The sequence below is a fragment of the Neltuma alba genome, unplaced genomic scaffold, assembly GCF_004799145.2.
Source record: "Neltuma alba isolate B1F8T4 unplaced genomic scaffold, ASM479914v2 tig00003378_pilon, whole genome shotgun sequence".
NCBI classification, from domain to species: domain Eukaryota; kingdom Viridiplantae; phylum Streptophyta; class Magnoliopsida; order Fabales; family Fabaceae; genus Neltuma; species Neltuma alba.
This window is the reverse complement of record NW_021633257.1, coordinates 21,954-34,164: the sequence shown is the minus strand read 5'-3', so window position 1 is coordinate 34,164 and position 12,211 is coordinate 21,954. Positions and strand designations below refer to the sequence as shown.

General features: G+C 33.7%; 2 protein-coding genes across 2 annotated transcripts; both read right to left on the bottom strand.

Annotated features, from left to right (window-relative positions):
* Positions 1-3,752: 3,752 nt before the first annotated feature.
* On the bottom strand, positions 3,753-4,160 carry LOC114741369 (S-protein homolog 2-like). The gene has a single exon (XM_028929626.1). It carries the CDS (start codon positions 4,158-4,160, stop codon positions 3,753-3,755), a length of 408 nt encoding a protein of 135 aa, XP_028785459.1.
* A 466-nt stretch (positions 4,161-4,626) lies between these two features.
* LOC114741368 (S-protein homolog 5-like) lies at positions 4,627-5,019 on the bottom strand. Its single transcript, XM_028929625.1, has one exon. The coding sequence runs from the start codon at positions 5,017-5,019 to the stop codon at positions 4,627-4,629; it is 393 nt and encodes a 130-aa protein (XP_028785458.1).
* Between the last annotated feature and the right edge of the window lie 7,192 nt (positions 5,020-12,211).

Genomic DNA, 12,211 nt, shown 5'->3' with positions numbered 1-12,211 from the left:
ACAGTCTGTTTGCTATATTTTAATTTCTGAACAGCTATCAGTATACACTGGTGGTACAAGACCGTGAGTCATGCTGCTGAATTAACTGCTGGGTTTATAACTCGTGCAATCGTGATGGTTATGCTGCAATTATGCGATGCTAAAGAAAACGGATCAAGTTTAAAACTTAGCCTGCGCTGACCTGCACTCATTGAACCAGCATGAGGACCTTCCAGGGGCATTTTCAGATCCTGAGGGATTAGTCTGGCAGGTAAGTATCTAATCCTAGCTGGGGATATTTTATTTGCTTGTTTCCTATGTAATCCATTTTTTTTGGAAGGAATTTGTGATAATGATTGATCTTTTCAAACAAATCTGAAGCATGTTCAAGAATGTTTCAGAATTAAAACTGTCTACCCTGAAGTGTGCTTTTAATTGTGCGTGGCAGGTGTTGAATGCAGCTTGGGATGTTTGCCTCCCAGTTTCAAGTGAGAATGCACTTCCTTGCCTAAATAGAACTGGCTATAATAAGATTTTGGATAATGCCAAGCCCATGAATGATCCGGATGGAAAACATTTCACATCGTTTACTTACCTGAGACTAAGTCCACTTCTTATGGAAAGACAAAACTTCTTAGAGTTTGAAACGATTTGTGAAGAGAATGCATGGAAGGCGTTGAAATATTTATTTTCTCCCTCCTTTTAATTTCTGGAAATATCTATGGAGCATAGAAAGTGATATTTTTCTCTGGCCTTGGTTAGAGGGATGCTTGCGTCGCCTGGTAATTAGTATAGTTCCCAAGAAATGGTGCTCTTCAATTGAATATTGATATAGGCTTATCCTGAGGAGAAAAGGGCATAGTCCTATGAGGCTCTATAACCAGCCTATTTCTGTATTGAACACTGGATTTCATTTACAGGCCTATGTACGTGCAACGCCCAACTTTTAAATTGACTCATTAAACTAGTCATAGCGTGGGGCAAATTTAGTCACTGCAATCTCAATAAAGCAATTGCATTCAAGTGACCGAACCAAACACACCAGCAATTGCAGTGTTAAATATAGTTAATGCACATATAAATATGAAATGAATTTATTTCACAAAAAAAAGAGAACAAATGAATTTTAATTTAACAGTAGGTGAAGAATATCAAATGTGGCTCTTTCTTCCACATACGACAATGCGGCAGGGTTATTGATGGCTGTCTTTTCAATGCAGGGGAAGCCGTTCTCGATCTCCAGGCATAGCGGGCTGGCTGGATGCCGAATCTGTAGGTTTTGTAATATTTAGCTCACACCCCTTCAAAGCAGTCGGGGATATTCTATTGCAGATTAGTGGAATAGGATTGTCATTTACTGTGTGATATATGCAAGTTGGTAGTTAAGTAATTGAAAACGCGGTTAAATATTTTTTATATTATTTTCTCAAAATCTAGCTACTCACATTGTTCCTAGAGTGTAAAATTTGTCCATACTTGATGTTGGCGCATCATTGATAGTGATGTATACTTTCATTTGCCCTAGTTTGCTATGGGGTGGCACAAACTACTCTTCTAGAAAATCGAATAGTTTTAAGCACAATATATTCATTCTTATTATTTTTTAAAAACTAATTCGGGGTGTGTTGTTACGGTGTTTACCTTCTTCTATTTTATTTGCTTCTTTTTCCTAAATTTTCAACTACAGGACTTTTTTTTGGCCTGAAGTTACAGCGGCTGTTTACAACCTATTGGTTAACGGTAAATTTTATTTCTTGATTCGCTTTGGATTTTGGATATATGCCAAATGAACAAATTGATTAGAGCCAATTTATTATCACCTCCGGTTGCTAATTTTAAATCTGATTTTAAATATGGTATTTCAATTTACTTTGTGTTAAATTTATAATTTTTCTCTAAAGTAGTAATATTTACAGCCTTGAAAGTTAAAGTGGGTGATCATGTGCAACATTTGTTTATGAATAACGGATCATGATAGTAATTCTCTTCATCCAGCGTTGGTAGTGGTTCATATATTTATACCAATAATAAATTCTTGCACAAATACATTAATAAGATGGGATGTATTTGCATTGGTTTGTTCAATGAACAATTAAGCCAATAAAAATTGCTCGCTAGTAATTTGCGAGTATTCATTGAAAGCTACAATAGACTATGGAGATGTATCAAAAAGATCGACATTGAAACTGGACGCGCATAATGTTCTTGACGAAAAACAAGCTAATTAGATGCTTTCTCAGGCCAACGTCCTTAATTAATTTGCTATATTACGATTTCATATCTTTGCAAGTCTTTAATATGTTGCTATTCTAAAAGTAGGATTTAGGATCGCACGCCAAGTAGCAATTTAAAAAAGGAGTTACTAGAAAAATCAGCAAGTGTTTGCCCTTAAAGTGTTACGGTCAGTAAGAGAAACCGGAATAAGAGATAGCGCTTTATGATATAAAGCGTTAGCTAGCCGAATCTTCTTCCCTCTCTCGTTTTTTTTCAACCGGTAACACAGATTCGCTCTCATACTCTCTAAAACAAAATCGGATCTTTGAAGCTGAAGCACATAATTGGGAATGAGGTATGTGCGATGTTGGAAAGAAGCTGACGAAAGAAGAAATGTCCAAACAAATAATAGTAATTATTTTTATCATTACCTCCGGTCTTAATTATAAAACCTCGTTTATATACCACAAATAAAGTCTTATAATAGGATCGGAGGTAGTATTTATTACTCATCAAGACCAATGCGATGATATTACAATGCATGTTAGTCATCCTTGTATGGACAACAAACCTCATCCTGAAGGTAAGCATCACTGATACATGGCTCATTTTGCCTAATTTTCCAATTGCATAGCTCGGTAGCACATTTAATTTTCTCGCATCTCTTCCATATTTGTATATATCAAATCGCTTAAAAGCTCCTTCCCATTATAGAGTTGTGCCCCAAGAACTGGGGTTGAAGCTAAACTCCAGATATTCTGAATGATGAACAACATGCTCTCCTCGTCGTCATCGGATTTGCAGTGAAAAGTCAGGTCCAAATTATTATCTAACATGTTGATGATCCTCACATGCGTTTTGTCATTAGCAAAGTTTGATACCAATAGAAGCACAGCTATTGCGAAAAGGGCGATGGAGTTCCGAAATTTGCCCATTCCCTATGTTCGATTATGTATATGTATATGTCCGTGTGTACACAATATAGGTTGAAGTAAGATTAGAGGGTGTTTGAATTAGTTTTTTAGAAATGATTTTATAGTGTACGAGATAAGTACGTGAAAAAAAATTTATTTTAACTTGTATACAAATGCTTTTCTAAGTGTTTATGGAATTTTCCAAACACCATGACTTCATATGTGTCAGATGAGAGTTGACCAATAGATAAATAAATAAGTGCATGTTGTGTATTTAATGGAAGGAACCCGATATGAAACGAATACTCATTGAATACATTATAAGTGGTCATTTATGACATTATACATCCCCTTTATAAGTTTACATATTCACATTCTATTACACCACACTCTCCATCTCTTCAAATGCATAAACACAATAATGCAAGGAATCCAAACATGAACAGACCAGGAAAAAATTAGCGTAAGATATACAAAAAAACGAGAACTTAACTGGTTTGAATGCCTGAACATTCGTGATCACTCTGAATCAATCAGTTGGGATATATGAAAAGAGAAATTAAATGCAATGCTTCAGAATGATAATACGTATTGATTATCACTTAATTATTATTTCATCATGAAGATCGATTTATAAACATTTGATTACTCGCCCTTCCATGGATAGCAAATGACACCGTAGCCAGGTGCATTAACCTGACATGGTCCGTCTTGTTTAATTATCCAAATGCACTTACCATCATCGCAATTGGATGAATCCCTACCATCTTCATATATATTAAACCACTTCACAGCACCTGGCCATTGGAAGCTGCAATAGTACAGAGTCGTGCCCCACAAATTAGGGTTGAAACGGAACTTGAAACTCTCTTTGGGATGAAGAAGGTGACGCCCAAGATCATCATCTTTAGATTGGCAATGGAGAAGCAGCTCCAAACTGTTGTATAAATAGTTGTTGACGGACAGGTGCGTGTCGGCTTCAACCAAGTGAGGTGCCAACACAAGAACTGATGATAGTACGAGGATAATGATGGGTTTTAGCATTTGAGACATGATTCTTTCTAGCTACCACTGTCGTTCTACTTCATAATGAATCTTAACTAACTCTTGATTTTATATGTAGAGGTTGAAGTAAGCTCGCCATATTCACAAATTCAAAGTCACATGGAAATATGTGTCTGATGGGAGTTGACCGACAAATAAATAAAGAAATGCATATTGTGCACTTAATGCAAAAGAATACGATATGAAACAAATACTCATTGAATACATTATAAGTTGTCATTAATTATGACATTATATATACCCTTTATAAGTTTGCATAATGACATTCTATTGCATCACACTCTCCAACTCTTCAAATGCATGAACACAATAATGCAAGGAATCCAAAATACATTAAAACATTCTCTCTCCAAACAAAATGGAAGCACAAATTGAAAGACAGAGAAAACGAACAAAGATATACAAAAACAATCACATCCTAATAAAATAATTGAAGTTTAAGATCGAGATAAGTTTATTCGCCATCCCAGGGATAGCAAAGCAGACCGTTGCCAGGTGCATTAACCTGACATGGCCGGTCCTGCGTGATCTGCCAAATGCAGGTAGCGTCATTGCAGTTATATTCATCCCTTCCATCGTCGTATATAACAAACCACTTATAAGAACCGTCCCATTTAAAGCTACAATAGAACAGAGTTGTGCCCCAGATATTAGGGCTGAAACTGAACTCAAAACTTTGCTCGGCACGAAGAAGGTGATTCCCCAGATCATTATCTTTGGATCGGCAATGAACTCTCAGCTCCAAGTTGCCATATAAATAGTTTGTGATCTTCACGTGCGTTCTGGCATCAACCCAGTGTGGAGCCAAGAACACAAGAACTGAGAGTATGAGAATGACGGATTTCATGATTTGAGACGATCGTATGATGATATTGCTTCCGCTACTCTTTCTATTTTTGCAATGAATCTCGACTCCATCTCAATTATATATATAGGTTGGGAAGAAACCAAATATAATTAGAATGTTAATGAGTTTTTATTATTTTATAAAAAATGGATGGATTGGATTCCTTGCATTTGAAAAGAGAGAACGAACCTAACAGTAAATTAAAAATGCTGCTATATATGCATGTATGGAGCCTGCATCTTGTCACTTTCTTCCTTCTATCTCTCTTCAAACACACCGTACGTACAAGTTTATTGCTGTGAACTCAAGAGATTCGGTTTGCATTTAATTATTTACATTGTTGAGAGCCAGAATTTGAGTGGCTAGAGGCCAGGGACAAGCAAATTATATTAATTATTAAGCGTTTTAACGAGCATTTATTGTCGATGGAGCCATCTTAATTCATTCGTGCATCAGTGTAATTTGCGAAGGGAGATCAAATGTGTGCAATAAACTATTTTTAAATCGAACTAATTTATTCTCTCTTATTATTTTTTTAAAAATAATAATTCATTGTGTTATTACCTTGTTCTTTTTTGTTTCTTTTTTCTCCCTATTTTGTTTCCTTTTCTTAAATCTTCGACTACAGGGACTGTTTAGAACCTAGTGGTTAACGGTAAATTTTATATCTTGATGCACCTTGTAGACATACCAAATGAAAAAACTGACTGAGCATCGCAAGAAAACAAATCGCAGAGATTCGTTTATTACTAAATTACAGTCTTAAGAGCTGTGCCAGATCATTATTTAAAGGGGCAGTCATGTACAATAAGTGTTAATTTCAGTTCTTGATATAAGAGTTAGATAACTAATTTGAAAAGATGAAATAACTTAATTAAGTCATTTATTTATAACATATACATGTTATCTTTTCTAAACTACCCTATTTAATCATATATATTGACATTACCTATTGATGAAAACCTTTTATTATGATCAATATTTTAGGAAAAAAATTATAATTTAGGAGACAAAATAATTAATTGAATTCTTATATTTAGGACCATATTCAATCTCTCAACTAGTTCTTATATTAAACACAAGAGAGGTGGTATTTATGAATAAAAGATGAAAATTAATAATTCTCTGCTCATCCAATGAACAATTTTAATAGTGGTTCATGTATTTATATTGATATATAAGAGTATTAATACAAATCAGGGCATTAATGAGATTGGATGTATTTGCATTGGTTTGTTCAATGAACAAGTAAGCCAATCAAAACTACTCGTTGATAATTTGCAAGTCCATTGAAAGCTACAACAGAATTGAAACTTGAAAACTTTGGCCAAAAATACGTGGTTGGAGTATTTAAAGTTTAGAATTAATCACACTCTCATTTTCAGCCTGTCTCTTGACGTCTAATTATTAGAGTTTAACATTATATTGACCACATAAAGACTTGTCACTTACACCAAAATATATATATATATATATATATATTTATATAGCTTAAGAGATATTTTGAATTGACTCGCCGCGCAGACACACACATAGTAGCACGACCCTGAACTATCATACATCTAATTTGGAGATCGATTGATATTCACAGCATGCAGACACACACTATTTATACACACACATACTACCTCTGTTTCTTAATATAAGAGCTAGTTGATGAATTTGAGTAGACTAAAAAACCTAGTTAAATTAGTTATCTGTAATAAATATGTATTGTTTTCCTAAAATATTCTTGCTAATCAAATGTATTGGTTAGAACTATCATTATTATAAGGACTATCTTAAAAAAAAGATTAATATGAAAGACAAAATAGATTGAGTCTTATATTGAAGACAAAAAATAAAAGTCAAACGAGCTCTTATATTAAGAACCGAAGGTAATATAAGAAATTGAAATACCAAGAGAAGTTATATAAGCCACACGAAGCATCTTATAAGATACTCCCTCCGTTCTTTATTATAAGAGACATTTGATACTTATGGCATGTTCTCATATATAAGAGACACTTAAAAGTTGTCTCTATTTTTTTGTGTTGATTTCCTATTTTACCCCTATTTATTTTGTCTCCAACTCATACTTTCTCTCCCTCCCACTTCTCTTTCTTTTAATAATTTAATTGTTCTCTCTCATACTCTCTCTCCTTATTAATGGGGCATTGTTGGAAAAAACATTATACTTTTTACACATTAATTGTTTTCAACTAATTTTAACTGTTTTTTTTATCAACGTAATTTGGTTATTTGTCTCTTATAATAAGGAACGGAGGGAGTAAGACCTAATAATATTATGTTACATGATAAGACAAGGCCTAATGATATGGTAATGATCAATAAAACTTTAATACTACATATATTAAGTGCTTAGTACAGCAATGTATAAAATACTATAATGTGTAACATAATAGTAGATAATAGTACTACCTCCGATCTCTTATATACAAGTTACTTGAAGAATTAGATTTAATTCTAAATATAATAATTCAAATAATCCTCGTTATTTTCCATATTTATATTACTTTTTTTCTAAATTAATTTATCTAACTTATAAAGTGATTGGTATATAATGTAATGTTATAGAGAAGTATTGATATAAGAAATTAAAAGCCATTTATAAGAAATCAATAAGCCGGGATTAAATTCCATGATTTTGAAATGAACAATAATTGGTATACTATATTGTTATTTGAAATTAGTAGGGGTTTAAATGCGTTACCCTTTTGAGGCAAATTAAAACAAAAGCAATATATAGCATATAACCAACGAATCTGCGCGCATTCATTATTGTAATCTTTTATCCTATTTTACCTAATTTCCAAACTCATTACATGCAGAAATTAATACTACCTCCGGTCCTAATTATAAGAGCCAGTTGAATAATTTGAGGAGATTAAGGAAGTAAGTTGAGTTAATTATTTGTCCTATATAGGTGTTGTCTCTCCTAAAATATCCTTGCTAATCAAGTGTATTGATTAGAACTATCATTGTTAGAAGGGCTATTTTGGAAAAAAAATATATAAATACGAGAGACAAAGTGGATTAGGATCTTATATTTAGGATCAAAATAAAAGTCAAATAGGGTCTTATATTAAGGACCGGAGGTAGTATGCAATACAGCATTAACATAAACCGGAACATCTTTCAGGAAATGGATCTCGTATTAACATATTATAAATAATTCAACAAAACCTGAACATTAGAAAGAACTCGGAGTAGCAGCATGAGGTTGCACACAATGTCTCTGTTTCCGCCCAAAACCATTCTGCCAGTACTGTTAGTGCTTGTGGTGGCATTATCGGATTCCAACGTCGTCGTCCTCGTTCATGGCGACGCGCATGTGAAAGTGCTTAACAATTTAGACGGCGCTCTAAACCTAACCCTAAATTGCCAATATTTAGATGCCGGTGAGAATCCGAGGTCGCCGCCGCCTGTAGAGCGTGTTCTTGGGAGTGGCGAGATCCAAGAATTCAGTTTGGATCCAGAACGTATTCCATTTACTTCCATTGATTGTACGTTTAAGTGGCCAGGTGCTTCTCACTTGTTCCCAATCTACGTTAACTACAGGGACTATGGTTTCTGCCGTACTAAGTGCACTTGGAGGATCAAGCAAGACCAGCCATGTATGATCGACGCAGACAATTTTCCCGACCTTAATTTTTGCCAACCATGGAACACTTAGCAATCCCATGTTCATCTCTCTATAATCTATGATCGAATACTAATTACGATGAATAAAGAGATTTTTATTTTGTCTTCTCAAACTGCTATATGTTGTTCATGACTATGACTAAATTTTATTGATTCACCATGCATGTTCATTCTATTCTACTCGATTGGAAGTGATGAAAATTAGCTGGTTCGTATTGTTGTTGTTTTTAAATGGCTGAAGACATCTATCAAAGGACGACGAATTTTTGTCTGATGACTTAAGTTAGGGAAACAAAATTATTCTTAAAAGATTCAACTTGTCATTGTTTTGATGAACACGTATGTCGTACGTCTCAAGTTTAAATCAGAAAGGGAGAACCATCAAAGTCATATATGATCACCATAATCAAAACAGAATTTTTATTGCTATAAGTAATTAACTTTGCATGTTGTAAGAACTAAAAACAAAGAGCAACAGATATCATATGATAAAGTACGACATAAGCCGACAGTGACTAAAGTATGAATCCGTTGCATTAGGGTCGAAAGACAAATATATGACTTTTTATTGAAATACAGCACAATATTGTTTCATTATATATTCATAATGTGTGTATAGGAAGTTTAGGTGCTATATTTCTTTTCTTTTACTGATGATAAAGGAAGATAATTAATTTCAGATCCAATTATACCATCGTTTTTCAATTAAAAAAATTATTTCTTCTTCTGTCTGACACAATCGTATCTACATTAATTCGTGTGCATCTTGACCCTAATTATCCTCTCAAACTGAATGAATCGTGCCAAGATACACATATAATATCTTTAAATTTAGTGAATAAAAAATATTTGATTATTGATATGCCTGATCACTGTATTCTCCTCCACATATCAACGATTCGACGCTCTGATATATAGTTCCCTCTAAAATTTGAGGGAAAAAATAAAATTTAGTTGAAACACCGTTCGTGTAAGAATTATTAAAGACATGAATCAGATCTTGACAACGGACAACTATAAAGGACGTTAAAAATAAAAAAGAGAGAAAGAAAAAAGGTAGGGAAATGATTATCATTGAACAAAAAAGAAGGAAAGAAGGAAAGAAAGAACATGAATTTGAAATCCAACGACTCATTATTTGAAAAATAAAATAGAATCCATCTAGAAGAGACCAAATTAAAGTAATATCAACAATTAATGAATAAAATCCATTTGCGAAGGCAATCGTATAATATTATATTTTCTATGATTTCACTATGACCTCAGAAGATGGATCTTGTACGATGCACGGTGTAAATAAATAGAACAAATTAATAGCGCTGCTGGGGAGAATTGACAGAAAGGGTAGAGAGCAGGATGAGGTATAAGACATTATTGATGTCTGAAACGAAGCTCTTAGTACTGTCACTGTGTCTGTGCGTGCTTCTGGTTGCATCAGATCCGAGCATCCGTTTTGAAGGAGAATCACAAGTAGAGGTGATCAACAATTTAGGTAATGGTCTCAACCTATCCCTGAGCTGCATATATACTGTGGATCTTAAGCAGTCGGAGCCGGCGAAGCGTCTTGTGGGCGACGGTGAAACCACAGCATTCAACTTCGATAGAAACAAAGGTACCATTTATTGTACCTTTGGGTGGGCAGGTGTGAGCCACTATTCCTCCCTCTACGATGCTTATTTTGATTACGAGCCTTGCAAAACTAAGTGCAGTTGGAGTATCAAGCAAGATGAAGCCTGCATGCTAAATGCCACCAAAAGGTCTCGTTTTGGTGATGACCCTTGCCGCCCATGGCATTGATTTGTGATTCATATCATATATATGTGTGTGTGTTCCGTCTCCTACGAATAAACGAGGAAATCATTATTATTATGACATATATATTGTCTTCCTATTCATGATCGATTCTACTTGATCATTGATGAATTATATTTTCTTGCTTTGTTTATTTTTATTTCAAATCTTTGGTCTTTTTTATAAGCATTTTTAGTGGCTAAATTAAAGATATTAACTTTAATTTTCGTAAAAATGTACTACCTCCGGTCCTAATTATAAAATCCAGTCTTTAGATTATAAGGCACAAACAAGGTTTTATAATTAGGACCGAAGATAGTGTATGTGAATTGAGCCTTACATATGGTTTCATCAAGGCGAAAGCAACAAGCCACACATCTCAAAGAGTGATTATAATAATGCATGATTTGTTATTAATTAAGTGGCCAAAACAAAACAAAATGCAACAGTGATTACAGGCTGAACATGTTAAAAGTACGATCTCTGTGTTTGGTTTGGATTCAAAGACATGATATATCTATTTCAGTTAAACTTAAATCTTTTTTTCTTCTCTCTTTTTAAATTATACTCCCTCCGTTTCTTATTATAAGAGACAAATAACCAAATTACGTTAATAAAAAAACAGTTAAAATTAGTTGAAAATAATTAATGTGTAAAAAGTATAATGTTTTTTCCAACAATGCCCCTATTAATAAGGAGAGAGAGTATGAGAGAGAACAATTAAATTATTAAAAGAAAGAGAAGTGGAAGGGAGAGAGAGTATGAGTTGGATACAAAATAAATAGGGGTAAAATAGGAAATCAATACAAAAAAATAGAGACAACTTTTAAGTGTCTTTTATATATGAAAATATGCCATAAGCATCAAATGTCTCTTATAATAAGAAACGGAGGGAGTAATAATTATCAATTCAGTCCCCAAAAAAATTGTAACAATCAATTAATACTGCAATACTGCATGGGTCAAGTCCCGTTCAACATTTTGCCCCATCAAGGTTTTGGTGGGCCGTTTCAGCCACTTAGCAGCTGAACATGAATCTGGTCTGGATGAGTCTTGTGTGAAGGGCCTGGACTTTGTAATGTAGATTGGGCCTCGTGGGTTAACCCAATTACGTAGCCGGATCAACTTTATTGCGTTGCCCAATTGTAGCCCTATTAGTTAATCATATCTTTTTTTTGGATTTACATAGATTTTAATAATTTTAAATATATTTCATTATTCATAATTAAATAATAATTTATGTCTTTGACGTGTTCGTTTTGGGTTTGTAGATATTTTATTTAAATTTTCGTATTTGAACATGGATCTTAATATTTAATCATGCAATGGTTCGAAATTAAATATATCTACTTTTTTTTTGAAAAACTAAAAATGGTATGTTGGATTGTTATATCTACCTTTTTTTTTTTTTGAAAAATTAAAAATGGTGTGTTGGATTATTAAGTTTCCAAAAAATAGATTTAGAAAGGAGGAACATTTATCAATATTTGGAAACCATCGTCTTCAATGATTGGTAATTCCTTGCTCAAATACTCCATCTCGGCATACCATTCCTATCCGTCTTTTCACACTGCGGGTGCGCCAAATTAAAGTTAAAAATTTCACAGGTATTCTTTTCTTTTCTTTTGGGTAAATTATTAAATGGGGAACTGCCAAAGCATATAAAACTACTGCAACTGTGTTACGAGAATAAAAGACGAACCATCTCATCCCAAAATCCCTTCATGAATGTACGGACAGTGTTGATGGTGCTGAA

Excerpts from the sequence above, each read along its gene's own strand:
- LOC114741369 (XM_028929626.1), bottom strand. The coding sequence starts at position 4,160 with ATGTCTCAAATGCTAAAACCCATCATTATCCTCGTACTATCATCAGTT.
- LOC114741368 (XM_028929625.1), bottom strand. The coding sequence starts at position 5,019 with ATGAAATCCGTCATTCTCATACTCTCAGTTCTTGTGTTCTTGGCTCCA.